Below are 27,948 nucleotides of genomic sequence, written 5' to 3'. Positions count from 1 at the left end.
TTTTTTTTACATCAGTTTAATTTACCTAACATCAAGAGTCTTGCACAGTCTAGATATGTTCTGGAAAATATTTGTATTCCAGACTTTATCTCCTTCCATCCTAATATCCATTATCTTTCCAACTGTCTGTCCTTTCACTGATGAATCATTAGAGATGGACAATTTTAATGTTACCAGGGGAAAAGTTATCTTTATAAGATTTGTACTGTATCATTATGGCAGACTAACTGATTATGCTTTCAAGCTTAGCTAGATGAGAGCATCAATAAATACCCACATAATTGAAATATGATTAAATGGAATTATTCTGTTTCGAGTAAGTCACCTGTTACCTAATGTAACAAATGAATTGAAGTAGCCTGTTTAATAATGTTTGTGTTGTATTTAAAGCAATATTTTTCAGGGATGAAAATAAAAGACCAAGTAATTAATTTTTAAAAACATATTGTCACTTTTGCCCCTCTTGAACAAATACAAAATATTCTAATACCTATATATTTATCCATTCGTTTTCCCATAGTCCATTTATCTAATCCTGTGTTTTTGTGTTCTTTCATCTATTTGTCCTCCCATCCAGGTTTCCTTCAATAATTTTGTCCATTTTCCATCTGTCCCTGACCCAACTAACCATCTCTTTCCATTCCCACTTATCCACCCTTCTGTTTGTTCATTTTATCCATCCATTAATATGTTAATCCATTATTAGGCCAACCAGCCAACACTCTTTTCTTCCTGCTGGTTCCATATTTAAAGTCTGTGCCAGGAAGAAATGGCTGGAAAAGTACAGGACTTTGACATGACAAATATGTAGCAACCCTGTTAAAAACAGCCATCCTCTTCTAATGTTAGAATTATTATCCTGCTATTTTTTTTATTTATTTTTTTTTTTTTTTTACAATTTAGACAGTTTGTTTTACATTAAAAACTGTGACCCAGACACATTTATGAATAACATCCACATCCCCCTCTACTTCTAATGCACAACCCCTGTTGCTAGTTTGTCCCATTTCTTTTGTACCACTTCAGACACACAATGATGCAACTTGGCAGAATTGGCCTGTGGCAACTTTGGATATAAATGGCTCATCCTGGGCTAAAGAAAACAATGTTTGTGATATTCATGCAGTTCAACTGCTCAGTGATGACATGGTAAAATATATGATGATACATTCCAGTCCTGTTTAGTCTGCTTTAATCGAACTTTAGTTTATTTGCCTGGAAAGTCCAATCCATTTGCATAGATGTGAATGTGTTATCAAACTCTGATGTGAACCAAAAAGGGCATTATCGTCTGCCTAAAAACCTCTGTCTCAATTTGGTTGAAGTGAACTCTCTCAAATCCGTATCTGAATGCCAAGCAGACTGGAGAGCGTTTCAAGAACAGGAAGCAGGCAATAGCTTGGATAAATGCAACCTAATCAAACATGCCATCTTTTGGCAAAAACAAAACAGAAATCCTACAACTTTTAAAATCAGATGCTACTCCATTTTGATTTACATTTGGTGAAGAAGGAAGTTGCGCTCATGTCTTGAGCAGTTATTGTGTCTTTTCCTTCAGTGGTTCTTGGTGCAATGTCACCACAGGTTTTCTAAAGGGTTTGGATTGTTTGCAATGTGAATGTTGCAATCTTGTCCCTCAATCAAACAGAGTCTCCCAGACTGTCAGGTGTGAAAACACCCTTATTCAAGTACTGAATTAATTTTTTAAAATGTTTCGGTATTTAACCTTTTAATTTGAAGATGCTGTTAAGCAGTGTGAACATTTTTTCCGGGGCAACTTGTCTGATTAAAGTGAAGCAATGTGTTGACCTCTCCTAACCCAAAGTTGATGTGACACTCCACTTCATTGTGCTCAGATGCTGTTTGTGCTCTGGCGACATTTACAGCGGGGGCTTGAGATGAGACAGGCTGATTACTGTGAGAGAGCAGGAAGCAGTCAGACCACTAAGCGTTAACAAATAAAAGTAAACAATATGACAAGCAGAGACTGTCTGCTGCTTGCTTTCCCACAGCTAAAAAAGAAAAGATCATTACTTTGATTTTGGATCACATTTTGTGATTAGATAAAATGATGAGTGGAGGAGCTGTTGTGAAAAAAGATGATGCACCACGTGGATAAAGTCCATCTTCACCATCCATGAGTCCTATTCGTCATTGCGAGGCTCACTCTGTTTTTCTTTCTGCATGGCTTCATCTCAGCATCCGCTTCTGCCGGGCTGACCATCCTGCTGACAGCGTCACTGTGCCTGCCTGCCTTTGTTGGTACGCTTGCACATGTTTGTGGGTTCGTGCCTCTACTTCTGCATTTGTGCGTGCCAGATTATTTATTTGTGGTTGTTCTGTTGGCGGGCAGAAGAGCGACATTAAACCTGCACATCTTGCCAATCACAGACGCATAACATGACACGAGCCAATATTATATACCCACTCCAAGTGGAGGTGGGAAGCTCTGTCGCCTGCTGTTATGAATCAGATGGATAGTGATGAATCTCATCCTTTCATCTATTTGTCACTTGATTACATCATAGTAATATTATTGTGTGCATGACACGCACATTCTGTAAAAGACATTTGCTCTTTTCCTGTGTGGGATTCTTAGCTGTGTGAGAATTTCCTCTGAGAGCAGCAGAGGTGTTTTGTACAACTGCTACTCACAGAAATGGCATTTTCCATATTCAGATGAGCCATGTTTGTGTATTTTAGCATGTGAAATTTAAAGAATGTGTGGTTTTCAGACAAATAGCCCAGTGTCTACTTCCTGGGGAAAGTGTAGCTCATAGAACTCATTCCATTGGAAAAAAGATGGTATATAGTGGTAATAATGACAAAGTAATAACCAGGACTTCAACTAACAATTATTTTACAATGGATTCATTTGTTGTTTGTTCTGAAGATTAATTGATTAATCAGTCTTGGACGCTCATTGAAAATTCTTGCAGCACCTTTAGTGCGGTTGTCAAACCCTTGGCAGCCTCTCTGATCACTTTGCATTTTGTCTTTTAGGGTGTTTTCACACCTGATAGTCCTGTAGACTCGGTTCAATTGGGGTCCAGAACTACAGCATTTGTTATATATTCATCTGTTCTCTTTCACAGTGCTCTGTTAAATGAACCAAACTATCTGAGCAACTTGTTCACCGCTTTGTCTGTGATGATGCTGCACCAAGTACGGCTAAAACTGTCCACATCAGTTTGATTGTGCATTCACTCCTCCCCATTAAACCAGACTTTCTAGGCAATTGAACTAAAAGGGCTAGTCTGAAAGAACCCTTAGCCAAATTTGAAAAAATGTTATGAAATGCCAGTGTTGTCCTGTATTTTTCTGAGTTACTCTGGCCATCCAAGCAAGTTCACTTCCTAAGCTGACTGCAAGATCCAAAGATGTTTCCTAAAACCAAAAACATCACAGCATGACCTAGCATGAAATTACATTCCTCCACAGTCGGAAAGAACTTGCACAAGTTAAACTTTCATGGGAGATTTACAATGAGGAAAATCACAAAGGTCAAACTGAAGTTTAACACAGAAAATGTAGACACAGACCAAGAATTCTGAAATAATATTCTTTGGACAGGTGTGTCTAAAACTGAATTATTTGTTATAAACTAGAGCTGTAGCAATCCATTGAATGATTCGAAGAACTCAATTTTTAAAATTCTTTGTGACTATGTTAAACTATGTTTTACTATTTAGCATGCTGTGTTCCGGCAGTGTAAGTATTTGTGTTGCGCAACATCCTCTTCTGCCAATGAGATGTTGATGAATGCTAAGGGCTTTAGCAGCTATGAAGCGGGATTCAAGGGACAGAAAGAAGCGCAACCAAGAAACAGACAAAAATTGTCAAAAGTGTGGGATCACTCTAACTATATAAAAAAGAAAACCTTTTGGTTTGTGTACTAAAAAAATTTAATTAACGTTTCTGTTAGTTTCAATTAACGTTTTGGCATCAAGGGCTTGATGCCAAAACGCGTCAGCAGGAAACATCCATTACATGCATCAAGCTCATTTGTGGCTGCTAGCAGATGACATTTTTGTTCCCTTTGCAAAAGACTCAAACTTTCATCTATGATTGTTAGTACAGAATCAAAAACTTATTTAGGCTAATATTACAGGTACTTTCTGATCAAGAAAAGTAATGACGTGAAAATAAATAGATTATGAGGACTATGTATTTTCAAAATTCTTTTATACTTCAAGCTTGAGACTAAGTGATGTTCGAATCATATAAAATGTTTCCTTATTTAAAAGAAAAAGAAAATAATTGTTTATTACGTGCATTTTCACTTTCATATATTTCTTTTACTAGCTTAAGTAGCTTCTACAGAACGGGACAATTCTTTACTTGATTAATAGTTAGAACAATCGATATATTACTTGAAAATTAAAATAATTGTTTACATCAGCCATATTATAAACCAAACGGGGAAAAAACCCTCAAACCAGATTTCTCACTTTATTTTATAAGACAGTGTAGTGGAGAAATGCAACTGAATAAGGGAAGAAATTTTCCATCATGTATACACATTTCTTTGCTTTAACATTTTACAGCAGAAAGATCTCTGTGATATAGTCCTTTTTGTTTATGTTTTCATGTTTTCCTTTCCTGGGTCCAAGGCCAGCAAGCCTTTAATACAATAACTAAATGGAATGATGTTATTATGGTACATGGAAGGTCACTTGTGAAAAGCACTTCATTTACCTGCTTTGGTTATGAGCCATTATGGATGGTAAAAAGATGAAGTAACAGAAAGTGTGCAAGAAAGCACGCTCTGTACAGATGTATGATGTTTCCGTAAGGGTGGTGGTGGTGGATTGTTCTGTAGCTATTAGTGAGTATTCATTCTCACCATATGCTAGTGGTCTCTGAGCTTTGAGATAATCTGTTATGACAAGCCATTGGCATGCACAGCAAACCCTCAAGATGCACAGATTATTAAAAGTGAAGCATTCACTCACCAGGCTATTGGTATTCATATAGCAGCTCCCATTTCGCAAGCTTATAATATTCAGCAAAATGCAAAAACGTTGTTCTGAACTACATAAACTGGAGTTTAGTTCTTGGCCTGGTCTTGACTTGTCTTGAGTCATTTAGTCAGACATGGAGGCAGTAAGCGTCACAATGTGTGAAACAAAGTAATTTTGATTTGTTAATCCTGTAATAATGAGAAAATGAGACACAGCTGCCATCATCTACCAGCCACTCACAATCATAGGAGGAGATATTATTCAGTGTGGTATAGGATTTACCTAGAATATGAGATAGATGTATTCAAATTTGAATGACTAGTTGACATTAGTTGGTTTTGGTTACTTTCCTAAATTTTACTGAATGTTTTAAAAATACTTGAATCTCGTTTAATCATATACAACTACAGTCAAGCTAAATTTAAAACAGTCCAAAAATAAAAAATTAAGCATGTCAATTAATTACATGATAAATTAAATTGAGTTTGATCATTTCTATTCTGATAATTGTTTATGGATTTTATTTCCTCTTTATTGTTTTTGGTTGTAGTTTTATTTTGAATATTTAAATGTCTTCCGGTTGCAGTGTGGGGTTAGTTAGTCTTTGAGATGTTGAGCTTGCATTATTACATCATTATCAATATATTACTGCAAAAGTGTTTCAAAACAGCAATATTGTCATTTATTGCAATAATTATGGGAACAATTTATCATCCGATTAAGTTTGTTATTCTGACATTCACAGGTTTATTTGCATTATTATGCCATTATCAATACATTAGTTCAAATGGTTCCAAATGATAATATTATTGTTTATTGCAATAATTTCATAATATTTTCATTATGGTTTGCTAGATTTAACATACGACTTAAACTAAAAGCTTGTGTCACTGTTAAAATCATCTGGTAAACAAAAACATCAGGGACATTTTTAACCAATAAAAGTTGGCATTTGAAGGGTGTTTTTTTTTTTGTCAAAACATACAAATCATTAGAATAATTATTCCTGCCTAATTGTAGTTGTGAGAACTGTTTTGTGTTTTTTATGACTGTATTTTTGTATTTTTATTATGTAAAGCACTGAATTGTTACTGAAATGTGCTATGCAGATAATCTTGATTGATTGATTTTAACCCATGTTTTACCTACTATATGTTTATTTTCATTTTTTTCAAAACTTATGAAGGTTTGAGCTTGCCCTCTGATATACATTCTTTTCTGATGAAACACATTCTCTGCTGCCTCACTGTACCTGCACAGGCTTGCATTGCTCACTGGCTGCCTTCACTGAGTCTTTTGTATAAAACTACAACACACTGTACATACATCGGCTATATCTTTTACTCTCCCGCATTTCTCGTTTGCTTTGCAACAGGAGGTTTTGCATTGTTAGCAATCTATTTGCAGCCTAAATGTTACAGGTTTGAGCAAAGCTTAATAATCAAGCAATTTTTCTTTTTTTTTCTAACACATCGTCTTCATTTTGTGCCTTGTATTTGCTTGTTGCAGAGCCTGGTAGGAGCGTGATGAGCGCGCGCTTCCGCTTGCCTGCTGGCAGATCCTACAATGTCCGGGCGACGGAGCTGGAGCGAGACAGGCAGCACACACAGGTTGTGTGCAACGTGCTGCTGCTGGACAACACTGTGCAGGCGTTCAAAGTCAACGTAAGTATCCCAGTGCATTAAAGGGATAAAAGCACCATGAGCTATTTATCATTCACACATTGCCACCTGGTTTTTATGTAAGTGGTAAAGCCGTGTACAGGTGCTTGTTAATAATTTAGACTGTCATTTAAGAGGTAATTAATCTCAGTAATTGAGTTCAATAAGTGAAACTGGGTTTATATAGATTCATTATGCAGAGTGCATATGGCAGGCCTTAATTTCTTTTTATTTTATGACTACCAGCTAATGGAAACCCTAAGTTCAGTTTTTAGAAGAGGATATTACATGAAACCAAATTAAAACAGACATGTCAGACATTTACTGGTTTCTGTATGCACTCAATATTTGGTTGGGACTCGTTTTGCTTGAATTACTGCACCAGTAGAGTGTGGCATGAAAGGTGATCAGCCTGCCTGCTGTGGGGTTAAGTAAGGTCAACTTGCTTTAATAGCAGCTTTCAGCTCTTCTGAATTATTATTTCCTCTGGTGTTTCTCTCATCTTCCTTTTGATAGTCCTTCATAGATTCTGTTTGAGCTGCTGGAAAATTAAATCTGCATCTCTGTGCATGTCCCAACATTCTGAGAGCTTGATTTCCACGTCAAAAGGAAAAGTTTCTCTAATTTGGAAAGAGGACACCCCTGATTTAAGTAATATATTGATTGTACCATAATCATACATGTTTGCCCTCTCAAAGACCAATAAGCTTCAATTTTGTAAACTATACTTAATATGAGACATGGAAGATATTTTAAATATCCAAAATAAAACATAAATAAAATGGATAATGACATCTCTGTAAAAAACAAAACAATAAATTACGATCAGAATGAAAATGATCAAGCTTATTTAACTTTTTCATGCAGTTAATTGCATGAAATAGTTAAATAATTGCATAATTGCACACCACAACATTCTTACTTTGCACTTCTCTCAAGACTGGGGCTATCCCTGTTGCTTTTCTGCCACACTTTTTCCTTTCCCTCAACTTTCCAAAGACAGTCCTCAATGAACAGTCAGCATAGACCTTTTCTGTTGTCCCCTCAAAATTCAGTGACTGCTCACATATCAAGTTAGCAGTCTTTCCCATAATCACAATAAGGCCTTGATATATAATTTCTGCATTTAAAATATACATATATATATTTTTTTTACTCAAATAAATACTTTTTTGGATGATTATCAGATTTATTGTACTTGCTTCTGTATGACTCAATTTAATTATGTTCTTTAAAAAATATAAAAAAAAAATTTCTGGATGTATTAGCATCTCTTACCAAATATACGTACTACACTAAAAATACCCCTATATCTTCTCATGTTTCTCCCCATTTCCACTCACAGTTCTCCTTTCTCTTCCTCACCTCCTCATCTTAATCTGGCTTAGAGGTTTCATATATCTGTACACCATTGTTGGAATACATGTAAATAAAACCCAACCCACACTGTTTATGTCCATTTTCTTTTCCACAGCAATAATTAAGTTCATTGGCCCAAGTGTCTCATCACGAGTCGTCGCTTTTAGAAACACATGGATGAACCAGAAATGGAAGTGACAAACAAGCTCATGATTTACAGTCATTTGTCTTTCTGGCTCCATGAGGCTCTTTGTCATGTGTTTGATCAAATGTATGTTGGCATGAGTCTGGAAATTCCCTTTGAGTCAAAAATTGCTTCTTTTTGACAGACTATATCCTTATTGTGTTGAAAACAGCACATGTGTGTGGAGCCATATTATTCATAAAAGTATGAAATGCATACTTAACAAAGCCGTTCTGTGTCTGCTGCTTGGTGATTGTGCTTTCTAATCTTCTTTATGTGTGGTTTACTGCTGCGGATTCTGAGCTGGGATCATAGACAACCCCCTCGGAATAAAATATTAAATTGTTGGTCTGAAAAACTAAATGCTTGACATGAGAAATAGACCCTATAAAGGAATACACAAATTCTCAAGTTATTTAAAATGGTTGTTTAACGCTAAATATGACAAAATTTTGAATATTCAAAATAAATAAGGTCAAAATTAAGGTGATTTAAAAGTGAAATTAATTTGGAGCAGGGAGGAGGGACCAAGAAGGAAAACCGAAAGATATATGGATCAAACACTGCTTCAGTCAGAAAACATATTTTATATGATTGGTCAACACAAAGTGGTAAAGAAAAAGAGAAGTTTGAAGTTTTTATTAAAAATGCAAATTTGTTCTGTCTCTTAAGTTTGTCTTTGTCAGTCAGATTGAATTGAGAGTGTCTGTGGTAAACAAGTCTATTAAAAATCTGTTGCTGAAATTTGACTATGCTATTCTCACAGTAGCATATGCTTTGGTCCAAACTGTTCTCTTGTAGTTTTGTCCATGTGTTTAAGCTTCCTGCTTTACTGGAAGATGAACATCCAGTCCAGTCTTAAGACTTCTGGTGCTTCTAGCAAGTTTTCAGTTCAGTCCAACCGTACTTGTTGTTACTCATATGATCCATATCTTCAAAGAGCTGTAATGGAGGAGGATGCTGTGGGCAGGAAGTATCTCCAGTAGCAGTTGGTCTTGCAGTGAATGAAAGAGGCCTCTGACGGAAGACGGTTGCTGTATGAAGATATCATTTACAAGAAGAAGTTGTCTTTTTAATTTTTTTATTTTTATTGCAGTTTTTTTTAAAAATTGATCTTAGTCATGGAAAATTTCTATAAACACTCTTTCTTAACCAGAATTTTTGGGAACAATAAAAGATCTATCCATTTTAAATTAATTTATAAAAACTATAACTTTTGACTATTTATTAAAAGTGCCAGAAACATCTCTTTGAAACTTATCAAATTGTCTTCTTTTTCTGGGAGCTTTCGTCCTCGGCTCCGTCAGCACTACTCAGTCCTCCCCGCGTGACGCTGAATGAAACGACTCGGTCTCTGTCGGAGTCATTGATCAGAAGCCTACAGCCGCAGCAACTTCCTGGAAAGACGAGCCATCCTCCAAGCAACAATACTTCCATTGATCCTCTTTCTGGCCGCCCGCCAGTGATTCTAGTGGAGAGTGAAAATCCAGAAGCAGTCACTTACTGTCATGGAAACCAGCGAGCTTATGTGCATGCGAGAGGCTGCATGGGTGATCTCTGATAGATGGAAATTATAATTAACATCAGATAGAATCAGTAGTAGATAGAAAGCTTGAGGAGTAGCTTAAAAGCTCAGGTTGATGGATGATTCTTTCAAATAATAGAGAAAAAGGTCAGAGGGATAATTTATTTAGATGCATTGCAGAGTTTACCATAGTAACCACTGCTCTCCATGTAAACATTCAGCTGCCTGGAAGAGGTATTTGGTCATAAAGTATGCAGCAGAGCTAAAAGCAGCATCACTTTGCTTTACAGACCACATTAATATTACCAGATGTGGAAATAAATGCATAATTTCTCTTATTACCAACATGTCTGAATCAATTTCCAAACGTAACCTTATAGTTCCTTATAAAATTACACAAAATGTCCTTTAATCTATCTTTAGTTGTTTTGTGATTACAACACTTCAACTTTTTGCGTATTGCATTTGATTTAGTCGTTCACTGAGGTCATAATTCTCAGTAAAATCTACAATCTCAATTTCACACAGTGATTGGGGAACATGACGCAGTTGCTGTTCCTCTTTACTAAATCAAACTGGTTGAATGGAGACCAGCTCAGCATGATATCACTGTGGGGCTTTTTATGCCACCAGTAAAAAACCAGTGCTGGTAAGTTTCTTGCCATTTCCAGGAAACACTAACTTTCTCACCAATAAAAAGAGAAAGAGAAAGTCTGGTTACCCATAACGAGACAAAAAAGCTGGTAAGAGTTGATGGGAGCATGGTTGGAACTAAATACAGAGTATTTAGAGCTAAATGCAGAGCCACTTCTCCATTTTCAAGTGTCACTATAACAGGCGAATGTCTGGTTTGATTCTAGTTAAGGATGGGCGATATAGCTTAAAAATAAAATCTCCTATTGTTTTATTCTTCTTTATTTCCAGAGCTTTTCTCAAACGACAGAAAATATCTCAAAAATAAAAGGCTTTATAGCTCAGACATTCTTTCTGAGTTCACCTGAAATCAAAGTCAAAATAGGTCGAAGCTTTAAAACATGCTGTCAAAAAAAAAGGCAGTTTTTGGGTGGAGTAACATTACTTTGAATCATAAAAACGCAAGAAGTGCATTGGTGGAAAAAAAAAAAAAGAAAATTCAAGTTTTCCAAAAATTAAATCCTCAAAAAATAGAAAATATGATCACAGATAAAATGTATTTATTGTCCAGCTTGGAGCATGTTCATAGGTATCTGTTCCTTACTGTAGTGAGAGTGAATTTGGGCAGGAATGTGTAAATCCAGAGACTTTATTTGATCTCATTCAAATTCATTGCTGGTCCAAAGATAATGAAGACAATTCAAATTAGCTGATTAGTTTGCTGTACGTGACACCTATCTTCTAATCACACTGTTTTGTGGTAATATATTGTGGTACTGTCATGATAACGGTAAAAGTGATGATTAGAACTATTAACTGGTATTTCTTAGGTAACTATGGCTTTGTTTCACAGCAATCATAGCCTCACAAACAGAACTACTGCTCTTGAAAAACAATCCCGTTTGCAATACGCATTCACCAGTCACATAAACAAGTGTGATGAACAAGTTATTGCACACAGTAACTGCATTTAATCATATTTTCAAGTTTATTGATATTTTTTATATGAACAAATGTTGCAAAACCTAGTAAAACTAATGATCCCACTAATATGAACAGTTTTGGGAGTTTTAATCATTTATTGGAATTTATTGTAAGAACAATAAATTGAAATGATTACCCTCAGAAATGTATCACGATAATGATAAATGATACGATAAATGCCCACCCCTAGTCAGAGGTTCGTCATACAGCTATAAACCTATCCAGAGTTGCATTGAATAATCCAGTTAAAATCCAGACATAAAAAGGGCTTTGCAGAGAATGTTCTTTCTTTTACTCATCTGTCAAGTTGCATTTAAACCATTAAATTCTTTAAAGGTGGCTGGAGTTAGGACCATTATTGTGGTTTAAATGTTGAGATAAGAATTTATTTTGCAAGCAACTAATTAAGTGTTTAACCAGGAGTCTGGGCCAAAAATCTATAGGTAGAAGAGAAAGTAATTTAGAAAGTACTGAAGACATGATTTGTTTTTGGTTTGATGCATGTAAGTATAAAATTTTATTTTATGAGCATGCTTTTCTGTCTGGACAGTCTTCCTGTAATGTTCCTGAATTTCCCTTCTCCTCAAATACAACCTCATCCTCCATGTTCAGTCTTGCTTTCTGTTGCAAAAGGGAAGTCCATGTGTCACTAGGCACACAGACACTGGGATTTCCCCTTCAGTGTCACTCCAGCCGCTGTCTGTGGGTCTTTTTTTTTCACTTTGATGCCAAAGATAAACCCCAAGGGTATAAAACTTATCATCACATCTTCCCCCTTCACTCCCCTTTTCTCTCCCGCTCTCAGCCAGTCTCTCGTGATTGCTCTCTATCACCATGTCTCCTTCCTCTCTCCTCACTCTCATGCACACAGACACTTTTTCAGTCGGCACAAAGAGTGTTTGTCTCACCCGGTCGCATCGTCAATCACCTCTTTTCTTCCATGCTTTCTCTTGTCTCCCTCAGTGTCTCTTTTTACTTTTATTTGCATTCTTTTGCTCGTTTTTTTCCCCCCTTTGAAAGTCTCCAGTAGTTTACATTGTGTGACACTTCGTGACACATTCTCCGTGAGTTCGAACCATCAGCTACTCTTAAAATTTTTGTTCGGTAAGACAACTGAAAAGGACCGCACGCGGACCTGTTTGCCTGTGTGACTCCGTTTTTATTTCAACAACATACGGCTGTTTGCTGTTGCACTGGCTCACATTCGGTGTGCACGCTTTCAGGGAGCGCAGTGAGACTCACAGAGGGTTCACACATCCATCTGAAAAGCTGCATCATACAAAGGAGAACCACTGGAAAAGCTCTAGAGTTCTCATGTAGAGAGGATAAATGTGTCTTCATAGCAGAGGGATACAAGCAGAAATGTTTTTCACTTCTATTTTTCTTTTAATAGGACAGTATTATGTACAATTGACATTTCTGAGCTTTAGACCATGTTATAATGTCTCCACAACATGTTGAAATGTTCCTTCATGCATTTTTGAGAAATTATTCAATAACCCATGGCAGCCAGTCAGCTGTACAAAATGCCGGAGTGGACCGAGCGCCGCCTTCGAGAATGAAATCCCAATCAGCTCCTTAAGACTAGCCAGCAGCAGTTAGTAAACACCTGGTGAAACATCTGCTGAGCTCATTATACCAACTTCTCAGTGGAACGCTGGTAAAATCGTTGCAAAGACTTTCGGAAGGCAACGTTTCAGAAAGTGCAGGAATTCCTTAAAGAGACAGAGGCCGAATTTCAAGGTGTTAAATTACAAAGTCAAATTTCTTTTAAGTCATATTTGGCATTTTTATAGCAACTAAAGGTAACATAGTTATTTGATTGTTCTAAATAATGGCCATATGTGCTGGTAAAGTACCTGCCTATCTCTATAAGTGGGATGCAACTAGATCATGAGAATTTATCATCGCTTTGTGTGTAGGCTATTTTATTTGAAAGGGACTCTCATTTTCTTTCTACATATCAGTAGAGTTTGGCCAATTAGATGTAATCAGAGTTACATCAATCAGTGAAGAGGGTGTGAAAATGCCCTTTTCACAACAAAACAGGTGTGTAAACACGTTACAATGGCCTAGTCAAAGTCCAGACCTAGATCTAAGTGAGAATCTGTGGTAACACTTAAATATTGATCTTCGCACATGTTCTCCATCTAATAGAGGGGTTTCAAACTCCAGTCCTCGAGGGCTGCTGTCCTGCAGTTTTTAGATGTGCCACATGTACAAAAGACTGGAATGAAATGACTTAATTACCTCCTCCTTGTGTAGATCAGTTCTCCAGAGTCTTGCTAATGACCTAATTATTCTATTCAGGTGTGGTGCAGCAGAGGCACATCTAAAAGTTGCAGGACTGTGGCTCTCGAGGACTGGAGTTTGAGACCCCTGATCTAATAGGACTTTTGTTTTGCCAACAAGACGAGCAAAACCACTTCAATTGCCCTAACGGCCTTATTGTAAACCGATTGCTGTTATGTTAATTATTTCCAGCAGTTGTTTTACACCACTTCACAAGTTCAAATGCTGAAAAAGAACAGAGGGGCACCCAGGCAATAACATTTAATGGAGCTTTGACAGACGTCAACTAGACATACACGCACAGGCACGCACGCACACTGCCAGCTCTCCTAGAGGGCTGCCATGTCAACATGTCAACTGTCAGCTATCATTCGCTCACACACTCTGCACTGTAAAACTGTGTAACTGTGTCACCAGGGCAAACAGGAGAAGTGGACGAAAGCACAAACTGTGTCTCTGCATGTGTATGTGTGTAATTTTTCTCCCATGGGAGCGCTGATGGCGTTCCACACTCGGCTTCTCCCTCTTGCTCTCAAAGTTACAGGATCAGGTGTGAATTTCTGCTCCACTTGTGTTCCCACAGTTTATCCTCTCGCCCGTCCTACGCTCTCTCAGAACGATGAGGTTTTAATGATGGATTCGATCGATTATTCCTCGCTTTTTCCAGCCCTTCTTTCTTTTCTAAGTGGCACTTTGTTCACTCTTTGATGTGCTTCCCCTTGTTTACGTTTTTCCCGCTTCCATTAGTGTGACATTTCGCTGTCTGGCTCTCATCCAATTCACCACAGTCCATCCAAAAGTCAAATTATTTTCTCTCTTTTGAATGCACGGTCAGGTCTAACTTCTGTTTGGATGATTTTTAAGTCAGCTGGATTTGAATTAAGTTGTTTTAGCAGATCGATACCATTCATTAATGTGAAAATACCATCATTAAGTGTTTGTGGTAATATATTTCTGCTCAAAATGGATATAAATTTAAAAAAAGAGCAGCCCACAGGAGTTCATCAGCTTAATTCCTTAAACATGTCACTCCCCAATGCGGTTGGAACCATATTAAATGAGGCTCAACACAGACTAGTTGCAGATAAATTTTAAATGGATGGAATGTTTCTGTAGCAGCGAGGGTGTTTTTAAATAATTTAGATGTCTGTGGTGGGAAAAGGGGATTCGGCTCGCTCGCTGTTCCTTCCCTGACCTTTCAGTGGGGAGCTGCAAGATGGGATTCGCAGACTTGCTTGCCAAGCAACACAATGAGCAGCAAGCTTATTCGTTGTTTTTCTTTTCTTCTCCGCAGAAGTCGGATCACGGCCAGGTGCTGCTGGACGCCGTGTTTAAGCACCTGGCGCTGACCGAGAGAGACTACTTTGGTCTGCACCTGGCTGATGATGGCTCAGATACACCAGTTAGTATTCTGCTCTCAGTCTGCAGTGTGTGTGTGTGTGTGTGTGTGTGTGCTGGTGGAAAGTTATTGTAGTGTCATCAATTGTGGATTTATGTAGTAAAGTTCTGTGGGATTCTAATTCTTCTATAAAACTGACTTTATACTGTTTCACTTGTCTAACTTAATATCTACCACACTTGAGTGTAAAAAGGCAATTATTTCGAATGTTTTACATTCTAACAAAAACTCATCTGGTGCTTAATAGGTTTTTAAATTATGGGATTGCTCCCATTGAGGAATAGATGCACAATAATGCATCTGAAATGTTATATACATTGAAGAAAATACAATCTTGGTTAGTTCTCCACATTCTTGCGTGGGTTCTCTCTGGGTATTCCCACTTCCTCACACAATCCAAAAACACAACTGTTAGGTTAATTGATCTCTCTAAAACTGCCCTTAAGTGTGAGCGTGCATCTCTGTGTTGACCTCCAATAGATAAATCTATTAATCAGATTAAGAAATTGGCACATTTTTCAAATTTCATTGAACTACTTAATATTAAAAATACTTTAAACAATACATTAAAGCTAATAATTCAATTACTTTTTAAAAAAAAATTAGTAAAAGTGTCCCATATAATGCACTACCATAGCATTCATTTAGTGTGCAGTTGATTATTTGAAGCAAAGGCAAAATATGCATCTGAAGCTAAATAAAAAGATACTGTTCACCAATTTGTTGATTTATTTGGTAACACTTAATTTATTTAAACATGACGTAATATCTGTCATGAACATGAAGGAGCATTTATGAATCTCATTCAGTAAATAATGACACTTTTAATGCAAGTTGCGCTAAAAGTTGCATTGAAAGTCCATTAAAAGTGGCAACTTTGCATTAAAGTGTTATTATCTTGTTACTGATGCAAAGTTGCCACTTTTAATGGACTTTCAATGCAACTTTTAGAGCAACTTTGAATTAAAAGTGTCATTATTTACTGAATGACACTCTACCACGACAGTCATAGACATTAATAAATTAATACATTAATTTACATTAATAAATGTCCACGACAGATGATATATTTATGATATAAACATATCATTTGTCTATGTTTATGTCACAGACGGTTTATAATTTGCAAAATGTATATATTTTTGTGCAGTTTTGCCTTAATTAGTGCTTTGTGTTGTTTTTCAGCAAATAGCCTTTTTAGAGTCTGTATACTCCAATTACTGAGTAATTTTTTACTGAATTAGTTGCCGATTATTTAAATAAATGAGTTAATACGATTAATGTGACTAATTGTTTCAGCGCAAGCCTTCTTTTTTTCCGTTTTATTATCTTGATTGTTTGATTGTTTTGTTTTTATCTGTGTGAGCCTTTGGCAGGTTTCTGTGTTTGTGTTGACGGCCACCAGTGAATAATTGAAACGATGTGGTCCAGTTTTGTGCAGAGTGACTCTAAGTCTGTTCTTATCAATATTTTACAGCGCTGGCTGGATCCCAATAAGCCCATCAGGAAACAGTTAAAAAGTAGGTGAAATCCACCACACACCACCTGAGCTCTTAACCAAACCATCTGAAAAGTTCAACCTACTCCAACTTGATCACTTTTCAGTGTGTTCCTATCCACAGTTTAGTCTCAGTAACACTGAACAACGCACACCTTGCCTCCAGCAAAAGTCCATGATGTCATTTACCATTCTGAAAACACCTGGAGCAATGATTAAACTCCATTTCAACTCTGCTCTTTTTTTTTTGATAATGAGTAATAGAATTTGTAACATGCAGGACAATTAAGGAGTAGCTCAAGTGGAGCCGGCAGTCGTCCTGCAGCAATAATTGAACTGTACTTCAACTCTTGTTTTTATTTCGGTTGATTGACTCACCGGCTGAAGACACCACTCGCTTTTTCTTTGTGCAGAGTTTTGTGAATGAAAAATGATGTGCAGAAAAAGTCAATTTTATAAATAGTATACATTCATGAGCTACTGATATAATTGAAATGCTTGATGTTTCTCCTAATCTCCTTAAGGAGGGTCTCCACATAACCTGAGCTTCAGAGTCAAATTCTTTGTGGCTGATCCGAGTAAACTTCAGGAAGACTACACACGGTAAGTCCGGACGTCAACACCACAGCGTCATTATGTTACAGGTTTTACATCGTTTCATCCACATTATTAACTGGAATTTGAGACAGAGTTCATGTATTTCTTATTTCTTTTTTTGAATTTTAGCAGGATGCAAAGTAAAGCTACTTTTAGGTATTTTATTTAAACACTTTCTAGCAACACTTAAATATGTAAAGATCCACATCTTCACAACTTCACTTTAAGATGCAAACTAGTATATCCACATTAAAGAGGCGTCCACACTTTTTCCCACGTGGAAAGAATGATCAAGTTGAAAACTCTCTCAGGCAACAAAATGTACAATCTTTTTTTGTACCTGCCAAATAATAAACTAAGCATGCATTTTTCATGCAACAAATCAATAACCCGATTTTTGCAGAGTAGAGGTCTATAAATCACGGAAATACAAAATATGACAGGACAGGTTTGCCTTTGAAAAAGGCATATTTACGCCATCAAGAACTACAAATGTGTCACGCTTTGTAGAAAATGTGTGATACAAATTTAGCTAAGTTTAATATATGGAACCACATCTGCTTTTTAGTAAAACTGCTGCCAGTGTTGCTTTTGCTGGTGTTTTTATGAAATTAAAATGAAAGCAAAAGCTTAGTAAATAGAAGACAAATACTTTATGTTGAACCTAAAATCTTCTGCTACAATACTGGATTTCCATGAAGGCAAACCCAAAACACCTAAATGTTAACTTACTTTGCATTAATTGCTATGTAGTTCAAACATGCTGGATTATGAGGACCATAATCATTTTCATCTCCATAGAAGTTGGACAAAAACATCGTCAGCATCTGTTTTAATGTGATTAAAAAGTTGAGCATGCAGCGACATTTCACACTTGGTGTTTTAATAATTTGGAAAATAAAGACAGTTTTAATATAAATTTTAATTGAAACTGGTAATGCTTGTTAATTTATTTTACTATGTTCATCAATAAAATCAGTAACATTCCATGTATAGCTAATATTAGCGATTTTATGAAACTGAAGGAGGAAAATAGAACTGGTGCATTTGAGTAAGAACATAGAACTGACACATAAATAAAAGAATAGATGATCCCACAATTTTTGCTTTTACATACACTGAATCCTTTGTGATCTAATATTGTCAGCTAGGGAAAAGTGCACACACTTCTATATTGCACATATAGGCATTTCACTGTGACACCAGAGAAGATATGAATTCTCAGAACAGTTCAAATGTAAAAGATTTGCCACTTGTCGGCTTTACATATAGTTTTAGAGTAGTTCTCGAACAGTTCCTCAGTTCCCTTAGTTTATTGTGGTTGATAATCAAAATGCAGCCTTTCTGGAATGCATTCACTGCCTATTATGTTTAATTTTCAAATCCAACTGCACAGTTTGCTCATCTCTTGTCATTATATTGTGTTTTTCCCCCATAAGGTACCAGTATTTCCTTCAGATCAAGCAGGATATATTAACTGGAAGGTGAGCATGTCGTACTTTAGGGATCTGTTGTTTATAAAAGTGGAGTGAGTCATGAAATGTGGCTTTATGGGAGTGAACCTCTGGCTTCATGCATGGTGTGCTAATTAGTTTTCTTTTTTTTTAAATCATTTTTAATTCCAGTTATCAAATCCTAATATTATGTTCTCTGAAAACAGCTGCATCTTAAATATTACCCAGTGCAGAAATCTTTGAAGTTTTGTGTGTTTGAGTTAATGCGTTTTATTTTTCTTTCTATTTTCAGATTGCCCTGTCCTCACAACACAGCTGCGCTGCTGGCATCCTATGCTGTTCAGTGTAAGCATTGCTCCCTGGGTACACCCATTACACGTAACAATGAAAAGGCGATTCATTAGGGCTCTCCTTAGCTACACACACTGTTAAATGTAATGACTGTGGTTGCTGGAGTGCTTTTACAACTGCTGCTCTGAAGCCATGGAGATTGTCTTTAAAACCATGTGGTGGGATGGGTTTCTATATTACCATTGGTTACATAAATATTGCATGCGATACCGATTTTCCCTAAAGTCGACCTTTAATAATAGATTGATGTACAGAAGCAGATCGATAGGCGAGTAGTTTGGCTAACTGCTGAGTTGATGTTCAGTCTCTCTTCATATTTCCAGCTTAATGTGCATTTCTTTTTGTTTTTTGATAAACAGCCAGAGCAGATAAATTACAATTTTGACTCGTTGACATTTATTTATCTTTGGTGATGAGCCCCATGTTGGAAGGTCTCCTTGCCATCACCCTAATGTTTAGCTGGCTGCACCACTCCAAAATGTTAATATTACTTCCAGTCAGAAGGAACATAGATTCCTCTAACTCCAAATAATGAATAATTTTGAGCTTAACTGTACAGTATGTCTGAAAAACCTAGTCACTGGTATAGAGACAAAATTCAGGGACCACTCTAACATTTTTCTTTGATTTTACAGTTTATTACATTTGCCATATTTACTATTTTTTAAACATGTCTTTTGATTGAAATTAAGTGTTTTGTTTCTTCTACACAAAACATTTCTTCAAAAAATTAATTTTTTATTTTTCAGTAGCTCACGAATAGTTAAAATGTCAAAAATGAATCTCTTTACAAAGCTTGTTCACAATGTTGAAATCTTATTATTGGAAATGTCAGTGTGAACCTAGAAATTAGTTCATACCAATAGATTTCCAGAGCTAATCTTATTGAATCCCAACACATTTCTTAAATTTTTACTTATTGTATTGATGCCTTTTGCCTGCTGCCTTGTTTCATTTGTCATTTCAGCACTGGTAACTCCTCCCCCCGCCAGTCCCTCTGCTCTCCCCCTCTATGGCATATTTAGCCAGGAATCTGCACAGCCTCAGTATATAGGTCAAACAAGAGATTTGACCTAGACCTTCGTGGCTCTGACCCTACGGCTTCTACACTGACACACACATACTGTGTTGCTGGGTCCATGCTGTCACTCTTCACAGTGCCAGCACAGATTATGGAGATAAATGTTTGCTTTGGGGAGGAAAAAAATGGCTTGAAGCAGCTGCTATGCTGCTAATTCAGCTCGACTGCCAACTCTGCTGACTCCAAATCCCACACTGTAGCCTGCATTCTCAAAAGATCTGAAGTCTCTCCTGGTAGTCCTAAGTTTCTGTTTTATGATTGACTGAAAAGCTGTAGAAAAAATGCACCTTCTCTCAACATTGTAAATATCTTGGTGAAGGGGAATAAAATACGGTTTAGCTGTGTTTTATCCCCTCCTGTTTCTGTATTTTATTTCAAGCTTACACTTGAAACGGCTGTTTTCATTGGGTTCACTGTCCGGTGTATTCTAACAGTGGTTGAAGCAGATAGAATATATTTGTATACTACTTACTGATGCGTGCAAAATTTGATTTTGATTTATTTTCATATGTATGTACAAAATTCAGATGTCCCGTTTTTCAATTTCTGATTTAAGGTTTTTAACATTTAGACCTTCCAGTATCGACTTTAATTGATTTTCATACATCATTCATTCTGTTTTTTTGCTACGTAATTTTATATATACGGTCTGGCCAACGTAGAAATATGTGCATTGTCTTTATAGTAAACTTTTGTATTTACATTTTAAGAATTTGTAAAATAGTGAAGGAGCTATGGAAATCTGAGTCTGAAAAAGTGTGAAGTTTTAAAATTAATATTTGTAGACATAAGTTTGAACCTTAAATGAATAAAGAACAACTTTACTATAGTTTGCAGTCTGCCTCTCTCAACTGGAATAAACCGCAGAAATGCTGTTGATGCGGTGTTTGCTTTTAAATTTTATGATTTATTTATCTAAAACAGAGACAATGTACAGTAGAAATTACCCTTGGAGGAAAGATGCATCATGTCAGGTTGTATCTCTGGTACAAATTTCCAGCTGTAGGCCCTGACTCAGCTGGTAATTTTTTTATTTAAAAAGAGAATGCATAAAAACAGCTGGACGCTATTCAATAAATATAATTCATAATTTAAACAGCATCAGTTAAACAATCCAACAGCATGCAAAAAGTCACTCGTAACATCCTTACTCCTACTCACATCTGCTCACATTTACCAAAAAAAATTTTTTTTAAAACATTAAAACAGACTGAGAGTATTCAGCAGATACTGGGAAATAACTGATTCTGGTTACAAGCCAATTCCTCAATTATCTTAATTTTTCTCTTCTTTTGCATTTGTTTTTTCTTTCAGCTTTTTCCCATCATTGCAAGTAGCCTTAAACCTTCCCCAGCCCCTTTCATTCAAAAAATAACAGTTAAAACAGCAAGAAAAAAACCTACTACTTTAACAAAAAACTCGCATGTTAAATCCAAGTCTTTTGGCGGATGCCATCACGACCACAGTGTTGTTCTCCTTCCCTGTTATGTGTTTTAACGTTGACGCTGAACTGTGCAGAGCCCTGCTGGTGTGTGCGCATCAGTGAGCGTTTGAGCTGCCATTGATTTGTTGGTCAATATGCTTAGGCTACCAGCCTGCAGGTCAGTCAAGGGACTACTTGAGCGAATTGATGTTTTTAAGCTTCAGGTGAAAGCAAGTGAGGTAATGGGTTCCACTTTTGGCTTGTAAACCCTGAGGGTTCTGAAAGCTACCAGGAGTCTTTTAATTCGTTCTGTTGGTTGCCCGCAAACCTTTTCATTACCTTTGACTTGAAACCATCAGGTTTCCTTCTCTTCGTCTGAGACAGTTAAATTGTGTTTCTTTAATAAAACAATTTTATTAAAAGAAAAAAATTCTTATGTTCGTGCTGTGGTGGCACAGGGTGTTGGCACGCCCCACGTTTGGAGGCCTTAGTCCTCGACATGGATGTCTTGGGTTCGACTCCCGGTCTCGGCGACCTTTGCTGCATGTCTTCCCTTCTCTCCTCACCCTCTTTCCTGTCTGTCTACTGTCGCAAAAATACGAGCCACTAGCGCTGCAAAAACTCTTCGGAGAAAAAAAAAATACATTATACGTACATAGAAGTGTGTTCTCATTGGTTTGTTGAGAGGAAAGACAATGCATTAGAACACGTTTGTGGTCTTTATAGACCTTAATTGGCCTTAGCAGTTAAAATTAAACAAAAAACTGTGTAATTTTAACTGCTAAAGTTCACAAAGTAATGAAATGTCTAATTGTTTCGACTAACGATTGGGGAATTTCTAGTTGTTTAGAAATGGCTCCTCATGACTTTTTGTTACATGTGTGCGTCTTACATTACCACAGTCCAAAATGGGCCAAAACTGATTTGTTTAAATTAGTGGCGGGCCACAAAATGCATTCATTTAAAAATTAGTTTGTGATTTTTATTTTCTTTTTAGTTTAACCCGTTAATCAATTAACAAATTGTTGTACAAAATATGTATATTATTAAAGATCTAAAACAAAGAAAGATTCAGGACTATTGTCTTTTTAAAACAAAAGCAGATGATTTCCAAATTTTTGGGGTTATGAATTGTTTCCTATTTTCTTGGCCAAATTTTTATTAGGTTTGACTTGCAGTCAGAGGCCAAGCAAAATCTGTTCAAGGGCTACAAATGGCCCGGATGCCACGTTTTGAACACCCCTGTTACACCTTAGATAAGATTCACTTGAAAGTTCAAAAGCGTCTGATCATAGCTGTGTAAGATTTTAATCATTTGATGCTATCACACTGCCTTAATCATACTTGCATTGTGGTTTTAATGACACATGCAGTTCCCTTTTTGGTAGTGCAGGCCATATTCTCAGAAAATGTGGGGTGAAGGTATACAAGGACTTCTTCTTTATCTGTGCACTGTTTCTGTGTAAACTGCTGACACCACAGAACGGATTACAGAAAGATTCACAGATGTTGCAACAAAGTTCAGCTGTGGTTTGGTGCTGATGTAAAAATTTTAAAAAGCCATAGCGATAGTTTTTATATTGTACTCTGGCTGAAATTGCTTCACTTTAAGCGACATTGAAGATTAGAGGTTGTTTTTTTCCAACAAATAAGGTGCCAGCCTGTCAATTTGATTGGTTTTTATCAGTTGATAAATTGTTTTTATTTATGTAAAGACTATTTTCAGTTGAAAATAATATAAAACGGAACATAAATTATGATTTTCCTATCATGATTTATGTTTTCTTACCAGTACAAACAAAAGGTGGAACATGATGAGGTGTAGTGGTTGTAACATCTTGGGCTAATCATTATTCAACCACAGCTTAGAAACAGGATCAGGTATGAAATGAGTTTATAACTCACTGTAAAAAAACTTATTTGAAGTGGAAATCTCTTTGTCCATGTTTGATTATTGAAGTAGTGCCATCATCTAAAAGGAAAAAGGAAACTGCCTTGTCTAAAATTAGGCAATGTTTTTCCAGAGAAAATGAACCAGCAATTTTCCAACTAGCAAATAAGATGAAGGTAATTTGTCAGCAGTCATTCTGGATTTATTTTATTTAAGTTGTATATTGGTCTTTTTTTCCCTTTTTCTCTTTCTGCAGCCGAGTTGGGGGACTACAATGAAGCGGAGCATTCTTCCGGCTACCTGTCCGACTTCTGCTTCATCCTCAACCCCCCACAAGACTTCCACAAAGAGGTCTCCAAACATCACCAGCAGCACAGGTATGCCGAGCCGCTCGCTGCAGGGCTGCTGGCCGCCATCAGACTGGATTATATGCAAACAGGGAAAGACAGAGGGAACAGACTCTGGTGGGAAAGAAGAGTTTTCAAATCCAGATTAGATTAAAGTTTCTATGTTACATGGAAATGTCTTAAATATTTTTGTTTTAGCACTTCACAGTTCTGGAAAAATGATTGGAATATTGACAAATATTTCCATTCATTCATCCATCCATCCATCTATGCTCTTGAAATTTGACTGGAATTTTAAAATGTGTGTAACAAACAGATCAGCCATAAATAATTTCCCCCTTTCATGTGTATCACATTTTGATCTGCTGGTAATCTTTAGAAATATCCACACCTACAGTAGCATAGTCCAATCTGTTCCGACATTCACAGATTCACACACCAACACACCTTTTGCGCTGCCCTTTACTTGACCCCTTTTCTTGCAATTACTTCAATTCATCTGGAGCTGACGATTTATTTTTCTTTTATCTCCTTCTCCCTCTCTGCCACCCTATCATCGACGCTCCCTTTGCACTCACCTCTATGCTCTCGTCCCCATCTGTCTCTGTCCCCTCCTCCCTCTCACAGCGGTCTATCTCCTGCCCAGTCGGAGTTTAATTATCTGAACACAGCACGCTCGCTGGAGCTCTACGGGGTGGAGCTGCACTATGCAAGGGTGAGTAAGGTTTAATTCCATGTCTGTTATTTCCTGCATATGTTTCTATATGCTTATGGCAACTTAATATTTGTGTAGCTTAAATATTGCCACCAGTTGCAGAGGCGAGCAGCTCTGCAACTGGAAATGAAACCATTAGTTTCGTTGTTTACATTGATACCTTCCCATCTTAAAAGCAGAATCCTGAAACCGTCGTTCTTTTCACATCCGCTGGATAGATGTAGAATGATAAAAAGAAAAAAGATTAAAGATTTGTTACGTAACCCCCACTCTAAGGATGAATGGTGCTTTCATCTTGTCATTTCCTGCTCATTCTATAGAGTGAATCCACAAGACGGAAATTAGAGCAATGTACCAGCAGCCATAATGTCACGATGGGGTGGAAATATGAAGAGATAAGCTGTTGGGTAAACCGTATGGATTCAGCTGAACAGTGCTGAGATAAAAAAATATGATCAAGTGCTCTCAACAGACATGTTTAGCATCCATCTTAAAAATTGAATCAAATGTGTCTCTTTTTACATGATTTTACTCATTTAGTAGGAGAAACGGTATAGATTAATTTCATTTTTAGTAGGAGTCATTTGCACCACTTGTGTTATCCATAATAACTGATCTGACTACATGTAGAGTTTAGTCCGTGTCAAGAATATTTAAGAATATAGTTTCTCCCATCTTGATGATCTTCTGTAGAACCACAAAATCAGCGTTTCTTTTGTCTGGGATTTCCTTTTTATAGAAATCAGCTTTCTTTGTTTTGAGTCCATCTCTTCTGATTTTCAAAAACTCTAAATATAACGTTTTCCTCTATAAAACGTTATAGAGGAAAATATAACATTTTTAGTCTTAGTTTTAAGCTTCAGTTGAAAGCAAGTGAGCTAATGGAATCCATTTTTAGCTAGCTGTCCCTGTGGGCTCTGAAAGCGATCAGGAATGGGTTCATTTGTTCTGTTTGTTGCCCACAAACCTTTTCATTACCTTCGAGTTGAAACCATCGGGTTTCTTTCTCTTTGTCAGTTTTTTTAATGTGTTTTCTGTTCTGGGTAAATGTGTAGGTTCAGTTGATGAATACCATTGAACTTTTTTGCATTTTGTCGTGCTGCCTCCACAAACATCAATTTAGTTTATTTGGATTTCAGTGACACAAAGTTATTGTGAAATTAAAATAAAATTGTACATGGTTTTTCAATTTTTTTAAAATAAATAATATATAAGCGTTTGCATCTTCACATTACCAAAATGATTTGGAAAATCTGACCCGTGAATTTGAACATGGATTTGACGTTAAAAACAATATTTCCTTTCTCTGGTTCAGCTCTGGCTTTATTATTCCCTCTCTTCATCATGCAAATGTTGCCTCTTCTTCTCTGTTTAGGACCAGAGCAACGCAGAGATACTGATTGGGGTGATGTCTGCTGGCATTGTGGTTTACAAGAACAGGGTACGGATCAACTACTTCCCATGGTGAGTGAAACCCAAACTGAACACATGCCTGTGAAGTTACATACCACAGTGACATTGATATGAGTGCATTTATATGTTGCTACATGGTCAGCATATTTATTTAGCTTCCAAACACATAGAAAACTATGACGCATTATTAGGGCCAGACTAAGAACAAAACTGATGAAATGTCATAATATTAAAAGAAAAAGAAAAAAGAATTAAGAGAATTAAATGAAACTATAATGAGAGCAAATTAGAGCTGGGTAATTATCGAAGCTTTGCACTCATAAAAACTTTTTCTTAGTATTTTAGCAACATTTTTTCTGGTGATATTGTGTCTTGTAATATCGTAATTCCAAAAAAGAAAAAAATATTTTTTGTGTGGCCCTAGCAAAACAGTAAGCACTGAAGACGCACAAAAAATAAGTCACTTAAAAATGAAACACTAGTTATTTTGTGTTTAACATTCATTACCTTATCAGGGTGCAAATCCCTACAACTTTCCGTCTAGATACATAATACATTTCCTCTAGTATTATAGCTTTTCACAGGATTTTGGAGCATGAATATGTTTCCTGTTTATGCTGTTGAGTCTTCATGAGGTCATTTAGAGATGAGACGGTCTGGCTCGCTTTTCCTGCTGGTTTTCATTCCAAAGGTCCTGACTGAGTTTGAGGTCAAGGCTTGGTGCGTGCCACACTGGACTTATCAAAGCTTGTCTTTACATTCTTCACATTCTCATTGTGTCGTCAGAAATCTGGAAGCACAACGTGATTATGATTTCACCCTCTTGTCACTATGGGTCTGAGTGAAACACCTGAAGTCAGCAGATGTTAGCCGGTGTGACCAACTACTTTAATGCAGACAGTGTATAATTAAAGCTGACTACTGGAAATATCTGCTGTAAAGTTTGTATTTGGATGTTAAAAATTACCAAAAATGAAGTTGGAAATTTGAATCTAGAAAGCATCAGATTTTAAAATGAAAAACCGCCGAGCAATACTGAAATATTCACTAAATGAAGTGGCCTTAAGTGCCACAGCCTTCTCTCTGTTTAATTTCTATAATCATCAATGAGGTACATTCATATCAGATGTAGTTGTGCACAACTTGGATGCAATTCTGTTTGGATCCAGATGACATGTTTTCATGTTATATCTGGGTCAGTTGGACCACATCGTTTCACTGCAACCCCACAGAGGGTGACAACGTGCTGGTTTATCGTCTGCTCAGAGGAGAAGAAGAAAATAAGCAAAAAAGAGAGAATAAGGCATTTCTCTGTGCAGTTTTTGTAAATTTGTGGTAACTGAGAGATAAACTATTGAAACAATTGTTGTTGTTTTTTTAAAAAAGAACAACTTAATTGTTTTTTTCTTTTCTGCTTGTGATCTGATTCTTTCTTGGGTTTTCTTTATAACCTGCAGGTTTGGTGCAGTGGCAAATTGTACATTTTTCAACTTGCTCATCGCTAACCTGTAATCTCATTGCCTGAATTTTTCTCATGAATTTATCTTTAATGACTAAAAGCTAAGTGTGAGAGAAGATTCAATCTTGGTTAGTTTTACTGCCTTTTAGGTGTTAAGGAGGAGCACAATAGATGGGAGCTTAGAAAGTAAACCTGTTTTTCTACAGAGGCATGTTAGGCCATCCATTCATTCAGGTGGCTTAAACACAGAGCTAGACTCATAAAATCCTGGTTTATTTCACTGCGTACCATGTTGTTCTTCATGTCTGACTATTATGGATTCAACAAAAGCCACCTGTCATGTCACATGCTCTTAAGGTCCCTTCGAAATCTTGAAGGAGCCAATCATTTATCCCCTCTGTCAAGAAACATGCTGGGTTTGGAAATGTTGGCAGTCTTTAGAGAATCTGACAAAAAGATTTATAAACTCTAGGAGACACAGATATTGGTAGATATTCTAACCAAATAGTAATCCTACTATTCAAAAATCCTAATAGACTACTCTTAATTACCAATTAAGATAATATTCTTCAAAAGTGAAACTGAAGCTGGTTAAATAAGAGTCAGTTGAGCAAAGCTGAGCCAAAAAAAAGCATAATGTCTTTGTGACTTGCATCCTGTTAGAAAAGCGACTAATTAGACTGATCCTAGATTTTTTGGTAGGTGTGTAATCAGGAAG

General features: G+C 36.6%; 1 protein-coding gene across 1 annotated transcript in view; it reads left to right on the top strand.

Annotated features, from left to right (window-relative positions):
* Positions 1 to 27,948, top strand: part of ptpn4a (protein tyrosine phosphatase non-receptor type 4a) — a 78,263-nt gene that overhangs the window by 23,008 nt on the left and 27,307 nt on the right. Inside the window, exons 2-10 of the mRNA XM_044131195.1 lie at positions 6,474 to 6,628; positions 14,897 to 15,004; positions 16,479 to 16,521; positions 17,024 to 17,102; positions 18,536 to 18,580; positions 18,843 to 18,895; positions 23,553 to 23,673; positions 24,271 to 24,358; positions 25,734 to 25,822. Of these exons, the coding sequence (XP_043987130.1) occupies positions 6,491 to 6,628; positions 14,897 to 15,004; positions 16,479 to 16,521; positions 17,024 to 17,102; positions 18,536 to 18,580; positions 18,843 to 18,895; positions 23,553 to 23,673; positions 24,271 to 24,358; positions 25,734 to 25,822 (764 nt within the window). The 5' untranslated portion in view covers positions 6,474 to 6,490. The remainder of the gene's footprint in view (positions 1 to 6,473; positions 6,629 to 14,896; positions 15,005 to 16,478; positions 16,522 to 17,023; positions 17,103 to 18,535; positions 18,581 to 18,842; positions 18,896 to 23,552; positions 23,674 to 24,270; positions 24,359 to 25,733; positions 25,823 to 27,948) is intronic.

This window comes from Gambusia affinis, linkage group LG11, assembly GCF_019740435.1.
Source record: "Gambusia affinis linkage group LG11, SWU_Gaff_1.0, whole genome shotgun sequence".
In the NCBI taxonomy this organism is placed as follows: Eukaryota; Metazoa; Chordata; class Actinopteri; order Cyprinodontiformes; family Poeciliidae; genus Gambusia; species Gambusia affinis.
This window is presented reverse-complemented; position numbering and strand designations above follow the sequence as displayed.